This window comes from Mchenga conophoros, linkage group LG3 (assembly GCF_057382185.1).
Source record: "Mchenga conophoros isolate Kocher_MC1m ecotype Shallow Benthic linkage group LG3, M_conophoros_male_GT1.1, whole genome shotgun sequence".
In the NCBI taxonomy this organism is placed as follows: Eukaryota; Metazoa; Chordata; class Actinopteri; order Cichliformes; family Cichlidae; genus Mchenga; species Mchenga conophoros.
In genome coordinates this window covers 63,497,173-63,520,770 of record NC_140528.1, presented here as the reverse complement: position 1 = coordinate 63,520,770, position 23,598 = coordinate 63,497,173, and the positions used below count along the sequence as shown (strand labels likewise).

Sequence of the window (23,598 nt, the reverse complement as noted above, 5' to 3'; positions counted from 1 at the left end):
TTCTGTGGGAGGCAAAGCACAAAATAAGAGTGACCTTTTCAATGCCGAGAGCAGGACTGGGGAACCACTGAAGTGTAATATTAAGCCAGAGAAATAACCAAGTTAAAGTTTTCAGATAAGGTCATTTGAGGACTTTCAGCTCAGCCGTCCCCACTGCAAGTGAATAAGCTTGATAAAGTTTTGAACTTTTGAAGAACATACTGGGTTCTGAATATCATGTAGGTCAGAAATAATAAAAAAAAAAATACGTTTTTCTAGAAAATACAGTTTTTTTCTGGAAGCATGATCAGCAGCATCTGATATCCACTTTCTCTACAGATGCTTCTCTTCATTTTCTGTCACTCATCTGATTTCCTCCAAAGTGGGGCGATCACTGTCCTCTTGTGGTAGGAGACAAAAAAAAGAAACATTGAGAATTTATGCATCCTGTGTCTTCTCTCTTTGTTTCTCCCTGTCTGTTCAGAATATCTGGACATCAGTGAGGTGGACATGATGAAAAGGCCCGATGAGAGCAACAAGATAGCTCATCACACCGCGCTGTACCACTCTGACTATCTAATCGTGCGCAGAGGACAAGAGTTCCAGGTCAAGATCACCTTCAGTCGTCCCTACAAACCTGCTGAAGATAAGTTCGCTTTGGAGTTTGTCATCGGTGAGTTAAATCCACTAAGTACTACTCTTATCTGTGGTCCCCATGGAGCAGGTGGTAACGTAGTTTTAAAGTAAACAACTAAGGGCTTAAAGGTACTTTTTGTAATTACCCTTTACAGTATTTAACTAAAAACACTACCAGGGGACAAAATTTTACCAGATAGATGTGTTGCAATGCAAGAAACTTGATTCAGATGCAGATCAGATTCACTTTTTAGGATTTCCTTACCTGGATTATTTGGCATGCATCAAGCCGGGGTGTCGACATTTTCACATCTGTGCTTCTCTTCAAGTTTTAATTTTTCTTTTCAACCAGCCTGATCTGTTTCTCTCCTAGTGAGGCCTTAAATTTCTTCCAGGCCACTGTGACAAATAAAAATTCAAGGTGTTCTTAAATGAAGATTTCACTGATTCGCTGCACCATCTAGTGGTACAAAGTGGTATTACATGCAAAAGTCAACACGTCTCTGTCGCCGAACTGCAGAGCCCCCCCTTCGGATGATCTGATATCCTCGTGTTGGTGTTGTTCCCAGACCATCATGAAAATGTTGTTCCAGGTTCAACATTGCAAGTGACCAATCACATTGTTGTGACGTTATTCCTTTGCGCGCCAAGCCATTCGTGCATTTATGAAATTCCAATGTTGCAAGGACAATATTAATTCTGCTTACTGTTTATTAAAGGGTTACGGTTAGGGTTAGGGTCAGGGTCCGTTGATCGGCGGACAGAGGCGGTTTCACGCAGCTTAAGTACAGTTTTTTGTTTTACGCCGGTTTTTCCCAAAGTCGCAAAGGTATGACGTCACAACATTCTGATTGGTCACTTGCAATGTTGATCCTGGAACAACATTTAGTATGATGATCTGGGAACAACACCAACACGAGGATATCAGATCAACCGAGCTCCTTCAGTGACAGACTGCTGCATCCTAGATGCATGAAGGAGCGTTTCCACACGTTCTTTCTCCCTGCAGCTGTCAGACTGTACAATCAAAACTGCTCCCACCAAACACAGATGTTTACATCAGCGCTGTAATTTTATCAACCGATTCACACTACAACCTGGGTTTGCCTCTTATCTGTATTTAATTTTATTTAATTTTAATAACGGTACAATACTCTGTTTTTTGGTAACTATAGTCCTTGATGTAAATATATAAAAAATTGTGTATGTTTCTATTCTGTGTCCTGTTTGTTTGTATATGTGTCTTTCTTGCTGCTGTTACAACCAAATTTCCCCTTGTGGGACAATTAAAGGATTGTTCTATTTCTATTCTTGGTGCTACCTCAGTTTTGCATCCTGTTAATAATGTTAGTTAAGTTTGGAGTATTTCTAAATAGTTTTAGACAAAAGGCTTTATGTGTCTTTGACCCAACACAGCTGATTTAAATGGCTACATTACCTCCTCAACATGTCTTGAAGTTCTCCCGAGGCCTGGTAATGAACTAATCATTTGATTCAGGTGGGTTGACCCAGGGGGGATATCTAAAAAAAAGAGTACAGTTTTTTATTATTATTATTGCTTTAGGAACAATCAGAGCAGACCTGCATAAACATAAATCACCAGAATATATTTACTTAAAGGTGATGATGTAAATGTGCTGATGTTTGCTGCTCCCTCAGGCTCCAGCCCTCAGTTCAGCAAGGGCACCTACGTCCCTGTCTTCCCCACAAAGCAGCGTCAGACCACTTGGGAAGGCCGCATCACAAACACCTCTGACAACGTGGTCACCATGGCCATCACCCCAGCAGCAAACTGCATTGTGGGGAAGTACCAGATGTACGTTGCCGTGGTGACACCTTATGGCATCCGCAGGACCAGGAAGGAAAGCACCAGGGACATGTACATCCTCTTCAATCCCTGGGTGGCAGGTGTGCTGTGTTGTTTTCTTTTTTTATGTGTATGTCTTTGAAAGTCTGAACTGTAACATCCCAGTTTGGCTTTCGTCCTACTCAAGCACCCCACATGTTGTCTTCCCTCAGAGGATGCTGTGTTCCTGGATGATGAGACGGAGAGGCAGGAGTGTGTGATGACCGAGATGGGGATCATCTATCACGGCTCCTATGATGACATTGCTGAGAGGGACTGGAACTATGGACAGGTAGGAGAAAACAAGACTGAGGCACTTCAGGGCTTATCAGTTAAGTCTTGTGACTGACCTGAGGGTTTTTATGCCTAGTTCAACTATGGAATCCTGGATTCCTGTTTGTACATCATGGACCGGGCTGAAATGCCCATCACCAACAGAGGAGACCCCATCAAGATCGTCAGAGTAGCCTCTGCCATGGTGAGAGCAATGCTAATATGAGTGCTGCTTTCCCGTACCCTGTGTTTAATCAGTGAATATCTAAAGCCTTGTCTTTTTCCTTGCAGCTGAACTCTCGGGATGATGAAGGCGTTTTGGTGGGGAACTGGAGTGGTGACTACACCTATGGAGTGGCACCCACTTCCTGGACCGGCAGCACGGACATCCTGCTCACCTACAACAGCAGCAAGATGCCTGTCTGCTACGCTCAGTGCTGGGTGTACGCTGCTGTTTTCAACACCTGTGAGAGCTTTACTGGATCTAAGTAGCTCAAAAATGACTCTCCATTTCAAACTATTTATTTATTTATAAGAACTCTGTGGGGAAAAACAAATCTGTTAAGGAAGGTTCAGCATAAGATATATATATATATATATATATATATATATATATATATATATATATATATATATATATATATATATACAGCATAATGGCCACTACTCAGTGACTGCTCTGGTTGGAAAAAGAAAAGGGAAAGCCCTTTGGCTCCCTTCATCTTTGACCTCACGAAAAATGTCCATAATGAGTTTATGGTCTCTAGTTCCTTTAGATTCTCAGTCAGGTCCAACCCTGTCTTGGTATGTCTGATTTTATTAAAATACATAAATAAATAAATAAATAAACAAAAATATAGACTAAGATAACTGCCAAAATCCTCAGTTTGGGGGTTTAAACATGATGTCTGCTCATCATTGGTTGATGTCACAGTGGGTGCCTTTTACAGTCTCCTTTGACTCTGCACCAGCTCACTCAGTTTAGAACCACATTTCTTAAGCTCTTGACTCCCGCCCTTGTTTTTGATTTGACTGTAAGTTCTGCCTCTGCATTTCAGTCTTACGCTGTCTGGGCATCCCATCTCGGGTCGTCACCAACTACTACTCAGCTCACGACAACGATGGAAACTTGAAGACTGACATAATCATGGATGAAAACGGCAAGATTGATCGAAACAGAACCAGGGACTCCATCTGGTACTGAAACTTTCCATTTAACAGATATCCTGAGATTTCTTTACTTGCCTTGGTCTACATGTTTTGCACTCCTGTTGGTAGGTGTCTGTTAACACACTTCAAATGGTAGTACTCAGAATCAGACTTTTTTGTTCTCCAGAGAATTGCAACAAAATTTACTGAGAAATAAATTTACAGTATTCTCGTAGGAGCACCAGATAATCAAGATTAAGTAATTGATTCTGAAAATATACCTAAATTAAATTATTAGATACAAACTAAACTGGATTATATATTTACCACTGTTTCTTTTTTTTGTCAGGAACTATCACTGCTGGAACGAGTGCTACATGTCCAGACCTGACCTCCCTCCTGGCTTTGGGGGCTGGCAGGTTGTGGATGCAACACCACAGGAGACCAGTGATGGTGAGCAAAAATTTAGCAAAAATTTAGTAATAAGGTTAGGGAATTCTATAATCTCCTCCCTTGGTTTTCCCAATGCTGTAGGGTTAGGTCAAAGCAATGTAAAAGGAGAGGCAAATGTTTTCTGTGCTTTGAGTCACACTGATTTTTTGATTTTTCCTTTGTAATCCATAAAGGCATGTACAGATGTGGACCTGCGTCAGTCCAGGCCATCAAGCACGGACAGATTTGCTTCCCATTTGACGCTGCGTTCGTGTTTGCCGAGGTGAATGCCTTTGAATTACTCTCTTTCTAGAATTACTGAGAATGTGTTTGTATTTAATGACGTCGCTCGCTGGTTGTTGTGTTTTATGACCAATAACCAGGCAGTTTGATGACAGAAGGCACACAGTATTTGTTTTTACAGTGCCTATTTCTTTCCTTCTACAGATTAACAGTGATGTGGTGTTTCATTCCCGGAGGAAAGATGGGACCCTGGAGCCAGTCAGAGTGAACCGAACTCACGTAGGCCGCCTGGTTCTGACCAAATCTCCAGGAGATGTGACCCGCCGCGACATTACAGATCAATACAAATTTGCTGAAGGTCAGGGACTACATCGAACACAAATGTCAGTGTTTCAGGAAGCAGCAGATCTGTTTTCTGTGCTGGAGCCTGAGCTCAGAATGCCACGGTAAATGAAGGAGCAGCTTTAAAATGTGCAAAATGAATGCAGTCACCTTGACATCATGAAATAATGAAAAAAAGAAAAGAAAATGGAAACACTTGAGCAGAAACACACTGTTAGGCTTCATTTTTACAGTGATGGATTACCCTGCTCCGCCAGTCTCTAAGTCAGTGTTTAAATCCTTGGAGCTGAAATGCCAGGTGGCAAGTTCAAACGGGAGAACAGCTCATTGTTGGCACTCTTGAATGCTGTCGGGCATCATGAACTCCAATACGGTTGCCAGATTAGGCAGTGTTTTTAGGAAAACACTGTGAATTTGAGTTATTTTCATTTGGAAATCAGCTCCATTTGGCATCGTGCTGTATTGTTTTTATCCACAGTTGGTACTCTGGACTAAAAGACTCCTGGTGCTTCATTTATCACAAACTTGGCAAAGATTAGACGATTCTGAGACAAGACCATTTTAAAAATGCAAAGCAAATAAAAAAGGACGTCAGAATTTATTCTGTTAATATACAAACACACTAATGTTTTTCAAATGCCCAACACAGGCAGCACAGAGGAGCGGACAGTCCTGGAAAAAGCAGAGGAGTACGGCTGCAAACGGGAGAAGTCCAGCCCTCCCGCGGCTGATGTGGACGTGGTCCTGCCCAACCTGGAGATCAGCGTGGGTGACAACTTTGAGCTGAACGTGGAGTTCGAAAACAAGAGCGATGAGCGCCGCACTGTGGACGCCTACATCAGCGGGAGTGTGGTGTATTATACTGGAGTTGCCAGCACCGAATTCCTGTTCCTGACCCCCAGGGTGGTGATTGAACCCAAAATGAGTGAGTCAGGTGTACGGCATGGAAATGAAGAGGCATAGTCATGAAACCACAGATGATTACCAAATGTAGACAACTGTTTCAGTGTAATCCTGAGTTATGGACAAATGTCTGCCTCGATGAGTATTTAATCTTTTATCTTATCTCTAACTTTGATTTAAGGAAATATACACACATCAAAGTAGAAATATTTTTATATTTAACAGATAAGAAGGAGGTGGCAATTGTGGAGTCGAAGAAATATATGAAGCGTCTGGTGGAACAAGCTAACCTCCACTTCATTGTTACGGGGAAGATCAGAGAGACCGGTCTAATCATCACCGCAATGAAAGTCGTCACCCTGCGCAACCCCAAACTCATCATCGAGGTCTGAAATGATTCCTTGTGGTGGCCCCCGAGAGATCAAACACATTGCGTCTTAAGGAAACGCTAGCAAATAGAAAAATGCTGGAAAAGCACACAAACACAATGGAAATTGAATAAAAAACAACAGAAGCAAAACAAGGAAATACCACAAAATCCAAAAATAAATAAATAAATAAATAAATAAAATCACAAAACAAAATGAAGTGTTTCACCATTATGTGATGGAACAGCTGTGAAAGTGACAAGCTAACAGTAAACGGCTAATAGCAAACATATGACTCGTGTGGTTAAAACACACGATACCTGTATCCTTTCTTTCCTCTCGACAATGATGAACCCTCTGCTTCTTTTAAGTGAGCCTCAGTGTAACACTGCACGTTTCTTCACTGCTGCAGTTCGTCCGTCATTTTATCTTGTCCCTAGAAACACTTTGTTTCACAATTTATTTATTTTTTGTCCTTAGAGTTTTTTTTTCTATTTCTGATGTGTTTTGTGTGCTTTTGCAGCATTTTTCTCTTTGCTGGTGTTTCTTCAGTTGCAGTGTGCATCCTACATCACATTAAAGACAAACCTGGTTCCACTCGGGCAGTTTACTTTGCTTTTATTACATGTTTGATGTCCTATCCAGCAACTGTTTATCATATACAAAGTTGGATTTTGGGGGTAGATTTTTTACATTTCCTGTGTGTACTTCAGGTGTCTGGTAGAGGCAAAGTGAGTGAAGAGATGATAGCAACTGTGGAGTTCACAAACCCCTTCAGCTTCAACCTGGAGAACGTCTACATTCGCATGGAAGGACCTGGGATGATGGAGCCAAAGTCCAGGTATTACAGGTGAGTGATCATGAACAACTGTTTGTATAAAATATTTCCACATAAAACCAAAAACTGGTTTCAGTTTCATCTTATTCCTTTGGATGAGATTTTATAACCTCCAAATAGTAGCAAAAGGAAAAAAAACAAAACACCTATTTCAAAGGATTCTGCGTCTTGCTTTAATATTTTTGACGTGTTTGTCTTTTCTCAGGTTGGTCATAGGAGGCTCTTCTCTGACCTGGACTGAGTATTTCACTCCGCAGAGGGCCGGGACAAGCAGGGTGATCGCCACTCTGGACTGTCCTGCTCTCCGGCAGGTCCAAGGCCAGGCGTCTGTCACCATCAACCCCTGAGAATTGCTACGTTCACAAACGCCCAGCATTATTTAGCCTCAGTTATTCTTTTACCACATATAGGCCTATATCATTGGTATGCAACTACAGTTTTTCAGCTACATAGCTTCAGCATTGCTGATATTGTTTTCAAATGCTGCACAGATAGTAGTCAAATTAATAGCTAGCTGCTAAATGGCTTATATTTTATATAATATAATCCGGTTGTTAAGTGATGACGTGACAAATCCTACTTCCGTGCCTAAAGTAGTCTGAGTTTAATATGGCTTTTGTGTTGTTAACATGTTTAATGTTTTGTATTTTCTTCTATTTAATCTCAAAAAGCTCCTAAAACAGTCAGTGATCACTGTTGACCTCCCTCGGCTTTTATTACCGCTAATCATTTATTTAAGCTCAGTTTTTAAAACCTTAGGATGTAACTACAGCCCAGCCCATGCAGCAGTATATGAATGACTAACCTCGTATTGTGGATGGATTATCTCAGTTGTTGTCCTGGCTGAAGTTTGGTCCTTTTACAGCATCCTGCCATGCAATTACATTTGTTCCTGACCACCGAGAACACTCACGTTAACTTTTATCGAGTGGAAAAAAAGTTAGCTTGTTTACATTATGCTAACATAGCTGTGTCGCTAGCGGTCATGAGGCACATCATTATATACCAGCTAGCCAAACTTCAGTAACCCTACAAACGTCACTGCTGTTTAGTTTTCTGTCTTCATTTATGTTGGAAGTGATAACAGAGCTGTACGTTTTAATTTGTTTCCAAAACCCCGCAGTCAGGACATGCTATATTGTATTTAGATAGAAGCTAGCGAGCTAACTCCCTGCTAACTTCTAACTCCGTTAAATGTCATAAATTCCGTTTTCATGGATGCCTGGATGTTAAACTCAATTGTTACACCTGGTAGAGCAGAACGCTGATCATTTTATTAAAGATGAAAGAGTTTAGACAGTTTTTCAACTCTCAGTAATGCCATAGTGATCGTTTGATATATGGACCTGCAGCGGAGTTTAGGCCCAGACACGGCTAGTGACGTCAGACTTAACGAACGGATATATATAACAGATTCAGTTTTGTAGTAAATGAACTCCAAAGGAAACATATAGAGCCCTTTTCTTGTAAAACACATTTAGCTGTGGACAAAAATGCCACAGACAAGAAAGATTATCATCCCACTGGAGCTTTTCTCTCTTCACTCATGTTTTTAACTCTCATTTTAACACAGTTAACTTTTTTAACTCTTCTACCAGATGGTTTACTATGTTTAACAGTTACTTGATTATGAATTCAAATATTTTTTAGATGTTGTTTGCATAATGTCACCACAATTCAAATGAAATGTCACAGTTTACGAATGGACCAGGCAATCATACAGTAAATCTTTATTAGAGTATTGTGACATGTTCTTGGACTAATTAGATGTGATTCAAAGTGCTTTACACTTTACAAAGTGAAGATGTAAGATGCAAATGTCAACCAAATCAAAGATTAAAAACTGCATGATTGTGTAACATGTTTCCAGTGTTTATGTACACATATGTAACTTTTCTAATTCAGTGACAGGTCAATAATTAAGCTTAAAATCAGACATAATTCTATAATTCAAACTCAAAATCTCACTGTATATAACTGTAGTGTGAAATGTGCATATTAGTTTTATTATTTTTCTTTTTGGATTTTTCAGACACCTTTGTTTGTAAACAGTGGAAAAAACTTTTCCTTTACTCTCACTTGAATGTGATGAGGTAGTCAGGGTACGCTTGGTTGTCATGAAACACAACATACATGCTGGGGTTATCTATTCTGTCTACCACACTGTCATAGCGGTCGTGAGGCTGCTGGTGGTTTCTAGGTGGAGGCACCTTCATATCATGTCGGCCATGAGTGCAGACGCCTGTGAGGACTCGGGCGACGAACATTAACTGAGAACCATCAGCAGCTGGCTTGGAGTAGGTGGGCTGAGCCGAGTAGTTGGCATTTACAGCAAAGTAGGTCCCACGACCATATGAAGTTGCTGAGGGTAGGAAGAAAAGAAAAAGAAAATTAACAATAGCTGATCACATTTACACTGTAGTGTCTTGAAATATAAATCACATGATACCCCTCAGTCTTCTAGCAGTAGATTCTTTAGGTGTCACAAATACCCTGGAAGTACAAGCTGTAGAACACAGAATTACTAGTTCACTAAACCCTCCTTTGCTGCTACTGCTACTTTAATATCTTCCACCAGGTGTTTTAACTACACTGTTGATTGTAATTGACATGTTTTATTAGTGCATGCAGGAACATGAAAATCTTTCCTTTCAGCCCAATAAGGAATCAAGCGCTGTTATTGTACTAGACCTGAAAACACCTCCACAATCACTTAAACCCAAGGTTTTATGTGTCACGAAAGCCACAAATGCTTAACAAGATTAAAAACAACAACAACAAAGCCTTGCCTTTCATATCACCCTTGAAACACCAAAGTCACCAGAAGAGAAAATAATTTATTCAGCCTTAATATATGAATGCTCTCATAATCACAGTGTATTTTTACCTGCATTGTCCTGACAGTATACAGGAACAAGCAGTGGTTATACTGGATTGCCTGTTACTTGTCAAAGGTCTATTTAAACACATTAGCTCTCCTCCTTTGTAATTAGTAACAAATACTATAGTAAAAACTTAAATCGATGCACCATTAGAGTCAATTCTCTGAAGCGGGGATCATCTTTTAACCATTCTCGTATCAAGTTGTGCCCTGGCCTGAAAATCCATACAGTTATACTTACACTCATATAACAGGAAAATACTTATTACCATTATGAAAATTCACTGAATGCAAACTGTGAAAAAACGGAATGTCACCCTAAAAAAGATTGAAGCAGGGGTGCTGACCTTGAGGTCAAGGCTAATGAGATTTGAACTCAAACAAGATCTTTATTAGAGACACCTATGGTATCGATTTGAAAATCCTATGTTGCCTTGTTTTGTGTTATTTTGTTTGCAAAGTTGGTCACTTATGCCAACCAATGCCCGCTCGATGGACTGATGGGGTAAAAAAATCCCCCCAAAAACCCGAAACTCAATACCTTAATAATTAAATCATCTTTAGCAGCAATAACTTTAAGTAATCATTTCCTGTGTGGCTTTATCAGTCTCACACATTGTTCTGGTGACATTTCAGCCCACTCTTCTTTAGCGCGTTGCTTCAGTTCATTAAGGTTTGCAGGCATTCATTTATGCACAGCTCTCTTAAGGTCCCACCACATCATTTGAGCAAGGACACTGGGCCATTGCAGCATTTCCAGCTATTGTGTTGTAGATTTGCTGCTATGCTTGAAATCATTGTGCTTTTACGTAATCCAGTATTGGATTTTTTTTAGCTGTCAGCCTCACATTAGACTCTCTAGAACAGAGGTGCTCATGTTGACTTGTGGTTGCAAAAAAAAGAAAAAAAAAGAAGCAACCCTTACAAACAACACACAGTCAACAGACAGTCTGTTTTTAGTTGTACAGTCATAAACTTTAACATTTAACATGCTAACGACACCTGCAGAGTCTGAGATGTAGCTCTTGGGTGTTTTGCAATTTCTCTGAGCATTGCAAGATCTTGATCTTGGGGCAAGTTTGCTGGGACGTCCACTCCTAGGAAGATTGTGGTATTGTGTTGACACACACCTGAATGCTCTCGACCAGTAGTAGTGCCAAAACTTCTGTTTTTATAAAGATGCTCACACACATGTAAGCATTAAGGGGACACTTTGGCTTTCATACACTGCTTCCTCCTTTTAGCTTAATTTTTGTTAAATGAATAATGAAACTTAATATACCACGTTTTCCTATCATCTGAGGTTTTATTTACTTAATTTTAGACTAGACTGCTAATGACAAGGTTACTTTTATTTTGCCCTGCAACAGAAAACCTGCAACTCTAAGAAGACTCTGGTGTTGACTTTGGTTAGAACATGTTATGCAAATTATTGGCACTGACAGTTTGCACTTGTGGATTATAAAAAGATTATCACCATTTTGTCCAGCAAAGCGCCTGTTGAATCCAGTTTTCATTATGGAGTTGCAATTGTCCTGGGTCGTCCCGTGGTACAGAAGTTTCTCCCCTGCTCCTCCCTCCTGTGCATTCTTATCAGAAATGTGCTTCTTCTGTGCTTCATAGGCGCGACGCAGGTGAACGTTCTGCAAACGGTCAATCTGACAAGAGAGAAGATGGACAAAGGATCAACAAGCTGCCAAACAAGGTAATCAAGGATATTAATTACATCTGAGGGGTAGTTTTATGCTCATATTCTGAGGGCCATAAATTGAGGTGTGCATCTCAGGTATGAGAAGATTCTGTGTTGTAAACATCGATCAATTAATTACCTTAAATCTGCAAATCTGAAAAACTGAAAACATGATGATTTGCAGGCAGGTTTTACAACTGTATTGAAACTTTCTTTGTATTGTGAATGAGAAAATTATGTCATCATCAATTCAGTGGACTTCAGATATATGAAACTAAAACTAAAATCCAGAATGAATGAATACAATTAAAAAATAAATAAATACAATTTAATTAAATAAATCATATCTTTCAAATGGTGAATTTAGTTTGTTTATATAATGTGACATTGACTGATTTCTTGTAACTTGGAATTACATTGTGATCTTTTTTACTCTTCCATTTTATCTATAAATTTATTAGTTAAATATCCTTTATTTACTGATAAATGAAGTTTTTGCATCTATGTTGGGAGTGAAGCACTGGAACAGACTGAGTGAGGAACTGAAACAATGTCCCAGCATGACCACTACAAAGATACGGTTTGCACTCGCTTTTTACACAAACACTGTGTTTATATATGTGTATGTGTGTGCACATGTATATTTGCATCAGTATGTGTGTATATGTATGTATATATCTCTGGGCATGTTACTGGGGTTACAAAACCAAATACACGGAACAAACTTCGAGGTAGAATTTATGATAGGATATGTCATAAAAAGGAAGCAATAATAAATAAATAAATGAATAAATAAATAAATAAATAATGGGAATTACTGTAAATAATATACCTAAATATACATAAATATTAAAGCAAATAAAAACAGAAATATTTTTTACACTTTACACTTCATTAATAACATTTAATATCATTGGTTGTACTGACTACAAAAGAATAAAGTAGTGATGAAGCAGCATGCATATAATAAAACAGGTAATACAATTAGAAACTGAAACGTTCCTTTACGCAAGGAGAGCCACCCACCTTCATCACAGTTTTGGCGACGGTTCGTTTGAAGGCCTCCTTCACTGTTCGGTACTCTGCAGAAGAAGACTCCAGGGGAATGACCATCATATTTTCACTGGCAGCCATGCTGTCCCAGTACAGAGGGAAAGTAAAGTCTGAAAGAGACAAGCATATATAGCTTATACAGCATACAAACAAGAAGACACAGAAAGAGCTTATGCTAAGCTTTATTATTTGCCATTTACTACAAATTCTTGTAGTAAATTCTCATTCCCTCATACAATGCATCAACCATAGATGTAGTGTCTTGATGGAGGGTTGTGGGTAGCGTAGGTCACAGTGGGTAGAGCCATCTTCCTAGACCCCTGTTTCACAAACCCACACACGTCTGCCAGCTACTGGGCAATTCTTTGGCACCTTGAGCCCGGGAATTTGAGCTTGGCTCACACTAGGGTGGCCAAAGTCTAGGAGGGTCGGTTGCCTGTTGCCTCTAGCCCTCTGGGACTCCCACCCCTTGGCTCTGAGCTGCCCATTTAAGGGCCTCCTTTCTTCTCCTGCTGGCATGGAGGCACAGATATCACTGAGATGTGTGGCCTCAGGTCTTTGGTACTCTTGGGGGCTTCAAATGGTTCTCCTGGATCCATCTCTATCATGCTCTGGCTCCTGAGAGGTGTTATTGCAGCTTCCCACACTCATTTTCATGTATATTTCGTGACAAAGACGCATACACATACTCTTCTCTCTCACTCTCTCTCTCTCTGTCTGTCACACACACATGCACACACAGATATTTATGTAGCTGTGCATTTTTAAAGTTTTGTGTTCGAGGTGTTGTATGATTGTTTTTCTTACAGGTGCGGCAGGTTGCAATATATTATGCATTTCTATTTGTACTCCATCCTTTCATTACATCTTATACACTTTAACATTTGTTTCTTTTGAGTTTGTATTACTCTCAAGCATCAAACTCCAGTATCAGTCGGGCTCATTTTGTAAATCATTGAGAACTATCTTCTCACCTGTGAGATTCTCAAGTCGTTTCAGCTTCGTTGTCTGTCTCAGTGATTGTGTGGCCACCATTCTCTGTAGATTAACCTCCCATGTGAGTCCCTGTGCATCTGTTATTCCTTCTGTTAATTCGTCGCTTTCCAGTTGGTGATTGGCTGTTCTGGGAAGTCTTTCCCAGTTACCGTTATGTGCCAGGATGCACCAAACAACTCGAAGGTACAAATCCTCCTCCTCCCTGACTCTTACCTCTCTAGCAAGAGCCATTAACTGACACTGATTCATTTTCTGCATCACCCGGGTGACCCCGTCTTTTAGCCCGCTCACTGTTAGGGTGCCAGCCTGATCTGTTTGCATGAATAAACCCTCAGACTCCACCAGCTCCTTCAGCTCCATCATGTCATCCTGGTCGAGGGGTTCCAGTTCCTCCTTTGAGAAGGTGTTACTGGAGCACTGCGTCTGATATTGATGCTTCAGCTTTTCCATGGCATCGTCAACGTCCTTTTTGGAAAGACCCAGGAACGTGAAGACAGACTGCTGACTTGTAGAGCTGATTTGGAGACTGCTGAGGTATGCACTCACAGAATGAGGAGGCTGTTGTTGCTGTACTTGAACTGGAAGTACTGGAAGTACTGGAAGTACTAGAACAAATCAGTAAAAAATTTCAGTAAAATAATTTTGAATCAGTTTTTATTTTAAAATTCATTACACTAAATAACTACACAAAATGTCAGTTTGTGAATATTTCTGTCACCTCTGTTGATGACAGCTGGGGAATACATCTGCATCGCTTCCTCTTTAAAAGTCAAGAAGACATCGATCTTAATCAGGATGAGACGGATGTCAGTGAGGCTGGTCATGATTGATGCAGATGACTTGATCCCTCGAAAAATGGCTCCTGCCACAATCGCAGGATCCAAACCTCCAGCTCCTGCAAAAACACCCCTGCCTCTTAGGTGTGTGTGTGTGTAGCACAACAAACAGAATAAATAGAAATGCTGAACAAAATACTTACCAGCACACATGGCAGGAATTGCCACTGAATTATATTTATGTGATTCACAGTAACAAATGATATCACACACAAGTTGTTCAATGAGGACTTCATCCTGTTCTCCATGCACATGTAAAATAGCTTTACTGAGGAAGTTTCCAGACTGGGTCACGAAAATTTCTCCTCGATTCACTGTTGCTGCCGCCTGTGGTTCAGCTAAAGTTGAGATGTCTTTGCATAAGCCATATATAGAGAAAGAAAAAATATATTTTAAAGGATGTCAGTGAAGGCAAGTTTGTGCTACATGCTAATCTTGTGCTAGTTTTAGCATGCTAAAAAAGCTAATCAGCACCAGGACTGATGATTCTGATGATGGAGGTTACCAACCTTTACATAACTATTGCCATCTATTTTGGTAAATGGTAAAAAATGGTAAATGGCCTGTATTTGTATAGCACTTTACTTAGTCCCTATGGACCTCAAAGCGCTTTACACTACATTCAGTCATCCACCCATTCACACACTGGTGATGGCAAGCTACATTGTAGCCACAGCTACCCTGGAGCGCACTGATTTTGTTAGTAACATGCCAAATTTTGCTACTGTAATGTTTAGGGTCAGTTGCACAGTTGAGTAACAAATACATTTTGATTTGTTAGCATGTAATAAAAATCACAAATACCAATCTTATGGTAACATTAAAAGAAAAACTGGGGTTTCAAAAAGAGTAAGATAATCTTAGTAAAATGAATGTCTAATGCCTATTGGTAAAATATATTTAATAAATGTATTTAATTAGTAAGTACAGCTTTGGAAATAGCAACAATAATAATAATGCCACAGTTTCATCTTAAGTTCCAATTTGTGTCACAGTTGGATACGTTTCCTGAATAGTTACTCATCAACCCTATATTCCCAAATCAATCCACATGCATTTATGGGAAATGGTACTCAAAGGTAAGTCAAAGGCTAATCCCTGCCAAACCTTCTTGGCTGAAGATCAAACATTTCTCATGCTGAGTTGACACCACAGGCAGCGTACCAGTTCACCTGTTCATCTCTGTTCCCTGCCAGACTGTCACTGAGTCACTTGTCTGTGTTACAGTTTGATTGCTTTCCATCACCTACGCCTGAGAGTTTTACATTTTGCCATCCACTAAGCCTGTTCCTGCTGAATGTGCCTAATTTGCACTAGATTTCATTATGTGAAACTATAACCATGATAGGTATGAGATCCAAAATATAAGAAATTATCTAGTTTTACAGCTCCATATACATTAGAAATTAGTGGCTTTCTAATACTTATGATGTTCAACCATGACTATCTGTTAAGCTCTTCGTAATTATATGCTGAGGTTTTTAGCTAATGTAAGTGACCTGCTGATAATGCTAGATGAAAACTTTGATCCTCAAAGATTATATTCATATGGGCATCCCCATTTTTGAGCAGATATTCATGAACAGCTGTTTGACTTTGCCATAGTGATCCTCCTGCTCACCAAGGTTACTTACCAAAGTTAAAACTTTGGGAGTCTGTTATGTTCACCACAGCATCTGTAGTCTCATTAGTGATGTCACCAAACACCACATGTAGTTTAACTCCACTTCCCACTGTTATGACGATGTCATCTAGGTCGCTGGTGAGGGACCTGAAGATTGCTGAGACGAAGAACACCACACATTGATTTTGTCTGATATTTAGTCTGATGGCTGAGGGTGATAATGAAGATGGTAAAATATAACACTGGCTGAAGGCTTTTTATCTGCTCACTATTCATTAATCTCACATAATGAAGACAGTATGAGTAGTGCTAGTTTACCTTGGCCTCCCTGGTTCATATTTAAGCCGAGCTGTTTGTAGACATCGTGGTAGCACTGTAGATAAAAACACAGAATAACACGATGAAAGATGGATGCCTTCATGTTACATATCAGATCAGGACATATCAACTGACACTGACCTCCTCAGAATCAGGGTAACCAGGTTTAATGACAATGTGGATGTTTGTAAGAGATCCAGAGGATGCAGATAATCCAAACTGGTGAATGATGTCGGTCAACACTTGAATAGCTTCTCTCAGCGGGTATTGTAAAACAATTCCTGGCCCAATGATCGGAATGGCCACTGAACCCAAATTCAGCTGTGCACAAAGCTCCAGACACCTCTTCAGACCGTTACCAAGAGCCTGCAAATCAAAAGTTACATATTTTAAACTATGTTTTCAAACTCTTGGATTGCACACTGCAACTAACAGAGCACACATGGAAAACAGTGAGGCTTTGGAGGATAAATCCTCCCTTGCAGTTATAGGTACAGTTAATTGACTAGTTTGTGTGTTAATGCTTTTACTTTTCAGTTAAATATTTTATTATCTTTTCTTTTGTCTGTTCCTCTAGTTTTGAGTATACATGCTTAGATATCATCTGATTATTCAAATTAATACTTTCATCTATGTACAGCTATAAAGTGCATTTCAATGGTTTTCTGAAGGTAAATTAAATATGAATTAGCACTTTTCCATCACCAGAAGTGTTAATGAAAGTCCTTAATTTTACCTGAACACTCTGTCCTCTTACTCCGTCCCAAGGCAAGCACTCAATGAAGAAAATCCTGGAGCAGCCCAGAGATGGAGGTGCATCAACCAGCTGAACATCACCAGGGGCGAGGGCACAACTGGCTAAGACTGAATCAAACTTTAACTTTAATACATTCCCAGCTTTGGCCAACAAACTTTTGCCAATATTTGTAGAAGTCAGCTGTTTGTTGAGCATGGGGACCACCAGAACATCCACCTGCAGAAATCATTTTGAATAACATGAATGTTGATATTTTATTTTGAGACTATGGGAAATAGAATTGAATGGAAATAATCAAACCTGTTCATTTTCTAAACTGCTGAGTTTGATCTTCAGGTTTGTTCTGTTGATTGCAGAGTTTCCAACTGTGCTGTACATGCTGCTGCTGTAGCTGAGAGATCTAGGTGTATCGCTGAGTCTGCTGGTGTTTCGTGGTCTTTGCACGTTTGGGATGGCTGCAGTTTGCTTATCTCGGATAATGACGTAACAGGAGCTCTCTATCAGCTCTTTAGTCACTTTACCCTCTTCCTGGAAGTACTGCTGAGCCCCTGGTCCATCTAGAGTCAAAGTGTCTACTACAACACTGTCTAGAGTTGATGTTAGGGCCTCCTTGGCCTCCTGAACATGACATCGAGGACCAGACACAAACACACAAGGATTTGGAAAATGTGAGGCTTGTAAGGTCACCTTGGTCTGCTTCATGCCAATCAAGTCTAAGATTTTATTAAAACAGTCGACCATTTCAGGATGAAGCAGATTGATGGTTTCTTGACTTGAAACTTGATTCAACTGGAAGTCATGAAGAACTTCATTGAGCTTGGCCACATTTTCACTGTAGCCCACCAGTTGGACGTTGGTTGTTGAGGTTCCCCTGGCGCCTGGCATGTAGCTGATGTCCACTCTGAACTCTCTACTGTTTGCCTCGTTCTTGGCTTTCATCAGAATTTCTTTCAACCTGTTGAGATCTATTGCACCCTGCAGCTGTACAGTGGTCACTTTAAGGTCTCTCATTACTGCTGCCTCGGCCATATTTAAAGCATCAGAGGACAAACTGGACAGAACCAGATCTGCACCCACCTCAAAGAAAACAGGGTTTCTGAGCCTTTGCTGGAAGCGAGTTTGGTATTTTGGGATGGCATCACTGGTCTTCATGAAGGTTAGCAGAGCTGTAGGGAACTTAACGCTCTTCTCCTTTACGTTCTTAATCAGTTCAACCAGTTTTGTAGCTCCTGACTGCACCTCTTTGTCAGGGCCCTCCAAAGTGATCATGGCACTACCTCTGATGATTGTAACCTCTGGACAATTAGCACGCATTTCTCGATTGAACTCTTCTTCTATGAGCTTGAAGTTCCTCTCCACAATTGGCATTACCTTTTTGGTGGGTAGGCGTTTTTCCAGAATTGCAATCTTTTCCTTCACGGCATCAACCTCTCCCACAACCACAGCATAGCCACTCTCTGTGTAAACTTTGATATCATCTGTCTTAAAGGCCGAGTCCTGCAGTATCATTTTCACCAGTTTTGGCTCAAGCACATGATAGCAGAGGTAGGTCTCGGTAAGCCGAATAAAGACCCGATCCACTTGGCACTCCCATTTCTCTGCAGCGCCACCAAAACCACCTCCTGGCCCCTTGTCAACCTCTCCTCTAACCAAAACCTCCTCTTCATCGAAATTTAGCTCCACTGTGCAGCCGATTGATGACAGTTGTTTTTCAAAAATTGTGTATGCTTTACAGTTGTCTCTCAGGAAAAACAGCAGGAAAACATCTATCCTGAAAGTCTTCTCAAGACCTTTTATGTTTGAGTTTCTAGAGCTCTGAAAGAGGGAAAGAAAAAAAAATCTGTCAATTTATGATATACGATAGGCTACTTATTGTAAACAGTGGGAGTGTACCACATAGGGTTGGACATTAAGTAATACATAACCCTTATTCAAAACCTCTAATCAACGTAATCTTCGCCATGTCATGTATTTTATTTCTTTTCTCTTTAAATCTGTTAATAATTCATCCATTATGTACTATGTTAGCTATGTCCAGTCTACAGCATACACGAGATCCATCATGGAGTAAACATGAAACACTGAGCCCACTGCTAAATTAAAATTCAGTGTTTGTTGTTTGGACACATCAATCATTCAATAATCATAAACTAGTTCTACAAAAAAACAAACAAAAAAAAACAACATTGATTTTATGGCAGTTGCCCCAATTCATACAGTCCTTTCTGTTATGTAGGTAAAACCACATTAAATTAATATTTTTGTTTATATGTTTTTCTTTTTGATTGCTATGTCTGACTATGACACTGTGTTATAAAAGAAATATGCTACAGGCCTGTTTCTAAACCAGTCTGGGTATTTGTGTACAATGTAAATGAAAGCAGAATGCAATGACTGGTGAATAATCTAAAACATGATGTTGAGGGTTTTTTTTTAATCTGTGTGCAAACGAGACGCAGTGTCCATGGATTCCACAAGGAATTTAAAATTTTGTGTGACCGAACCACACAGACAAACAATCTCTGGCCACTATATTAGGTACACCTGTTTAAGCTTATTAATACATATGGATAATCAACCAATCACATGCCACTAACCATTTAGACATGGTCAAGAGGATCTTCTGAAGTTCAAACTGAGCATCAGAATGAAAAATAAATTTGAGCTGCTTTAATTTATTTATTTTCCCACACAACCATCTCTAGGGATTACAGAGAATGGACTGAAAAAGAGAAAATATCCAATTCTCTGCATGAAAACGTCTTCTTGATGTCAGAGGTCAGAGGATGGCCAGACTGCTTCGAGTTGATAGGAAGGAAACAGTAACTCAAATAACATCACAACATTATAATAAAAAATTAACAGCAAAGATTTAAAGCAGCACTGAAGTCTTCCCTGTTACTCTCAAGGTGTACCTAATAAAGTGTCCAGTGAGAGTGTTACCATCTGGCTTTTTATGACCTATGTTTTTAAAAAAAGTATGTCACAAAACGGCTGTGTGAGGGAAGGAAAAGGACCCAAACGGAAACTCACAGAGATGAAAAATGTGAACTGCTTTATTGCAGGTGTAGAGGTGATACAAATAGAAATAAACTAAACTGCGACAACCTATAAACTCATGGGGAGACACAGGGAGAGTCACACAGCTATGAGGGAGGACACTTACCTAAATCCACAGAGGGATGACAAGGAAGTGAGAACACACGAGGAGTACAGCTGATACGAATAACCATAACGAGACAGGGGAAGCTAGACTGAACAGAAAAAACACGGGACCTTCACAGTAAAACAGGAAACATGATATGGGTGGGAGTGGAGGAGAGGCAGGTGGGAACGAGGGAACACAAGGGAGAGCACAGGCAGACGGCCTGGGGAAACATGATGGAACACAAGGCACAAGGACTCACACAAAGAAACAAACACAGAGGGAGACACAGGGGGTAAAGACACGAGGGGAATCTAATAATCAAAAAGCAAAGCAGAAAAACCAATTATAGAATAAACACAGTGGACGTAAAACACAAATAATAACACCAAGTGACAAAAATACAAGCGAACTCAAAACACTTTGTCAAAAGGACCCAGGACCATGACACAGTATCTTTGATGGTATGGAGGTGGAGTAACATACAGGGAGTGCAGAATTATTAGGCAAATGAGTATTTTGTCCACATCATCCTCTTCATGCATGTTGTCTTACTCCAAGCTGTATAGGCTCGAAAGCCTATACAGCTTGGAGTAAAGCTACATTGTAGCCACAGCTGCCCTGGGGCGCACTGACAGAGGCGAAGGACTTGACAGGCTCAGAAAAGTCAAAAATAGTGAGATATCTTGCAGAGGGATGCAGCAGTCTCAAAATTGCAAAGCTTCTGAAGCGTGATCATCGAACAATCAAGCGTTTCATTCAAAATAGTCAACATTACTAAATCTCCATTTGCACTATTTGCCTATTTGCACTACTCTGCCTGGTTTACACTCAATGTCATTTACCCTTACCTGAATATTGTATATTGTATATTGCATAGCTTTCTTGCTAATTTGTATTGTATTTATTTATTTAAATTTTTACTTTTTAATTATTTTATTTGCATTTTTTAATCACTCTCTTTATTTAAATGTTCATTTGCTATTTCATCTAGGGTTTGAGAGTAACGAAATTTCTATTCTCCGTATGTCCTGTACATGTGGCAGAATTGACAAATAAAGTTGACTTTGACTTTGACTTTGAACAGGGTCGCAAGAAGCGTGTGGAAAAACCAAGGCGCAAAGTAACTGCCCATGAACTGAGAAAAGTCAAGCGTGCAGCTGCCAAGATGCCACTTGCCACCAGTTTGGCCATATTTCAGAGCTGCAACATCACTGGAGTGCCCAAAAGCACAAGGTGTGCAATACTCAGAGACATGGCCAAGGTAAGAAAGGCTGAAAGACGACCACCACTGAACAAGACACACAAGCTGAAACGTCAAGACTGGGCCAAGAAATATCTCAAGACTGGTTTTTCTAAGGTTTTATGGACTGATGAAATGAGAGTGAGTCTTGATGGGCCAGATGGATGGGCCCGTGGCTGGATTGGTAAATGGCAGAGAGCTCCAGTCCGACTCAGACGCCAGCAAGGTGGAGGTGGAGTACTGGTTTGGGCTGGTATCATCAAAGATGAGCTTGTGGGGCCTTTTCGGGTTGAGGATGGAGTCAAGCTCAACTCCCAGTCCTACTGCCAGTTTCTGGAAGACACCTTCTTCAAGCAGTGGTACAGGAAGAAGTCTGCATCCTTCAAGAAAAACATGATTTTCATGCAGGACAATGCTCCATCACACGCGTCCAAGTACTCCACAGCGTGGCTGGCAAGAAAGGGTATAAAAGAAGAAAAACTAATGACATGGCCTCCTTGTTCACCTGATCTGAACCCCATTGAGAACCTGTGGTCCATCATCAAATGTGAGATTTACAAGGAGGGAAAACAGTACACCTCTCTGAACAGTGTCTGGGAGGCTGTGGTTGCTGCTGCACGCAATGTTGATGGTGAACAGATCAAAACACTGACAGAATCCATGGATGGCAGGCTTTTGAGTGTCCTTGCAAAGAAAGGTGTCTATATATGTCGCTGATTTGTTTTTGTTTTGTTTTTGAATGTCAGAAATGTATATTTGTGAATGTGGAGATGTTATATTGGTTTCACTGGTAAAAATAAATAATTGAAATGGGTATATATTTGTTTTTTGTTAAGTTGCCTAATAATTATGCACAGTAATAGTCACCTGCACACACAGATATCCCCCTAAAATAGCTAAAACTAAAAACAAACTAAAAACTACTTCCAGAAACATTCAGCTTTGATATTAATGAGTTTTTTGGGTTCATTGAGAACATGGTTGTTGTTCAATAATAAAATTATTCCTCAAAAATACAACTTGCCTAATAATTCTGCACTCCCTGTACATGGCATTGCTTCCTTGTCTACAAAGGCATTAATGCAAAATAGTATGTGAAGTATTTGCATCTGTATCTGCACACTGTGCCATCCACATGATGTATTTTTCAGGGAAGGCTTTCTTATTTAAAAAATGCTGAACTAGACTGTATATTTACACTCTGTATTAACAGCAAGACTCAGAAGTGAAAGAAACCTGAGAACTGTCAGCCACTGAAAACACTGAGTCACAATGAAATGAAAGCTATAAAAAAGAGGGCCCAGCAAAAGTGGAACAAACACATAGTTCTCTATATTTGTCCCTGACGTCAAATTTAATGATCGTGTATCTTTTTTTTAAAAAGCACTGTTTTACTATTTAAAATGTATTCTTTGCAGTACTTACAGTGTCTTTGAAATATTTTATAATCATCTGTTTTTTGTCAATATTGTCCTCAGCTGTCCAACTTCCCCTGGAGGCTAACTCACTCCTCTTAAACTGATTTGGCCACATTATTCTGACACTCAGTTTTTACTGTAACCAAAAGTCATGTTTGAAAGAGCAGTAAACTGTACCAGTGATTGGCTTGTCGATGGCTGGTCAGAGGTCTGTGGTGAACTTGTCCTGCTCACGGTCAGCCGCACTTCTCCACTCGGAAGAGTGATGGTGTGAAACTTCCTCTGCAAAACTCTGTCTTGATCTGGAAAACATCCATAAACAGAGTCACTGAAATAGCCTGAATTTAAACACAAATCTAAAAAAAAATATTTTACAAATGATCGACTGTCCTACCCTCTTTTAACTTGAAACAGATTTTATAAACGCTTCCTCCGAGTTTTTCAAGATTTCCGCAGTCGCCACCCCCGGAGTCTCGCCTTTTCTGAAAGTATCTCCTCACTTTCTCCTTCTCTCTGTCTGTAAAGTCAGTGGCTTCAAAAAACAGTGGATACGGATATTCATCCATTTTATCTGCAATTCTACACTAACACGAGAACTTTCAACCCGTCAAACACTCGTTTGTGCCGC

The 23,598-nt window shown here is 40.0% G+C and overlaps 2 protein-coding genes across 2 annotated transcripts in view; one reads left to right on the top strand and one right to left on the bottom strand.

Moving 5' to 3' along the window:
- The window catches only part of f13a1b (coagulation factor XIII, A1 polypeptide b), a 13,661-nt gene extending 4,800 nt beyond the window's left edge, over positions 1-8,861 (top strand). The window contains exons 3-15 of the mRNA XM_085266563.1: positions 464-652; positions 2,275-2,523; positions 2,635-2,753; positions 2,832-2,939; positions 3,026-3,200; positions 3,793-3,931; positions 4,233-4,336; positions 4,510-4,598; positions 4,763-4,916; positions 5,550-5,825; positions 6,029-6,189; positions 6,885-7,021; positions 7,215-8,861. Coding sequence (XP_085122689.1) covers positions 464-652; positions 2,275-2,523; positions 2,635-2,753; positions 2,832-2,939; positions 3,026-3,200; positions 3,793-3,931; positions 4,233-4,336; positions 4,510-4,598; positions 4,763-4,916; positions 5,550-5,825; positions 6,029-6,189; positions 6,885-7,021; positions 7,215-7,356 — 2,042 coding nt within the window. The 3' untranslated portion in view covers positions 7,357-8,861. The remainder of the gene's footprint in view (positions 1-463; positions 653-2,274; positions 2,524-2,634; positions 2,754-2,831; positions 2,940-3,025; positions 3,201-3,792; positions 3,932-4,232; positions 4,337-4,509; positions 4,599-4,762; positions 4,917-5,549; positions 5,826-6,028; positions 6,190-6,884; positions 7,022-7,214) is intronic.
- On the bottom strand, positions 8,723-23,598 carry LOC146579971 (protein mono-ADP-ribosyltransferase PARP14-like). Its single transcript, XM_085266562.1, has 13 exons — positions 23,365-23,598; positions 23,148-23,272; positions 17,465-18,979; positions 17,144-17,380; positions 16,549-16,773; positions 16,408-16,462; positions 16,100-16,246; positions 14,609-14,818; positions 14,348-14,524; positions 13,608-14,234; positions 12,607-12,743; positions 11,368-11,548; positions 8,723-9,371 (listed from the first exon to the last, which is right to left on the bottom strand). The coding sequence occupies exons 1-13, from the start codon at positions 23,534-23,536 to the stop codon at positions 9,085-9,087; spliced, it is 4,095 nt and encodes a 1,364-aa protein (XP_085122688.1). The 5' UTR covers positions 23,537-23,598; the 3' UTR covers positions 8,723-9,084.

Bases quoted from the DNA above. Each gene is read 5' to 3' on its own strand.
- LOC146579971 (XM_085266562.1), bottom strand. From the start codon at position 23,536: ATGGATGAATATCCGTATCCACTGTTTTTTGAAGCCACTGACTTTACA. The intron at 17,381-17,464 runs GTTTGATTATTT...TGATTTCTGCAG, and splicing joins GCAGTTTAGAAAATGAACAG to GTGGATGTTCTGGTGGTCCC. The intron at 14,819-16,099 runs GTAAGTAACCTT...GCTTATGCAAAG, and splicing joins CTCCCAAAGTTTTAACTTTG to ACATCTCAACTTTAGCTGAA.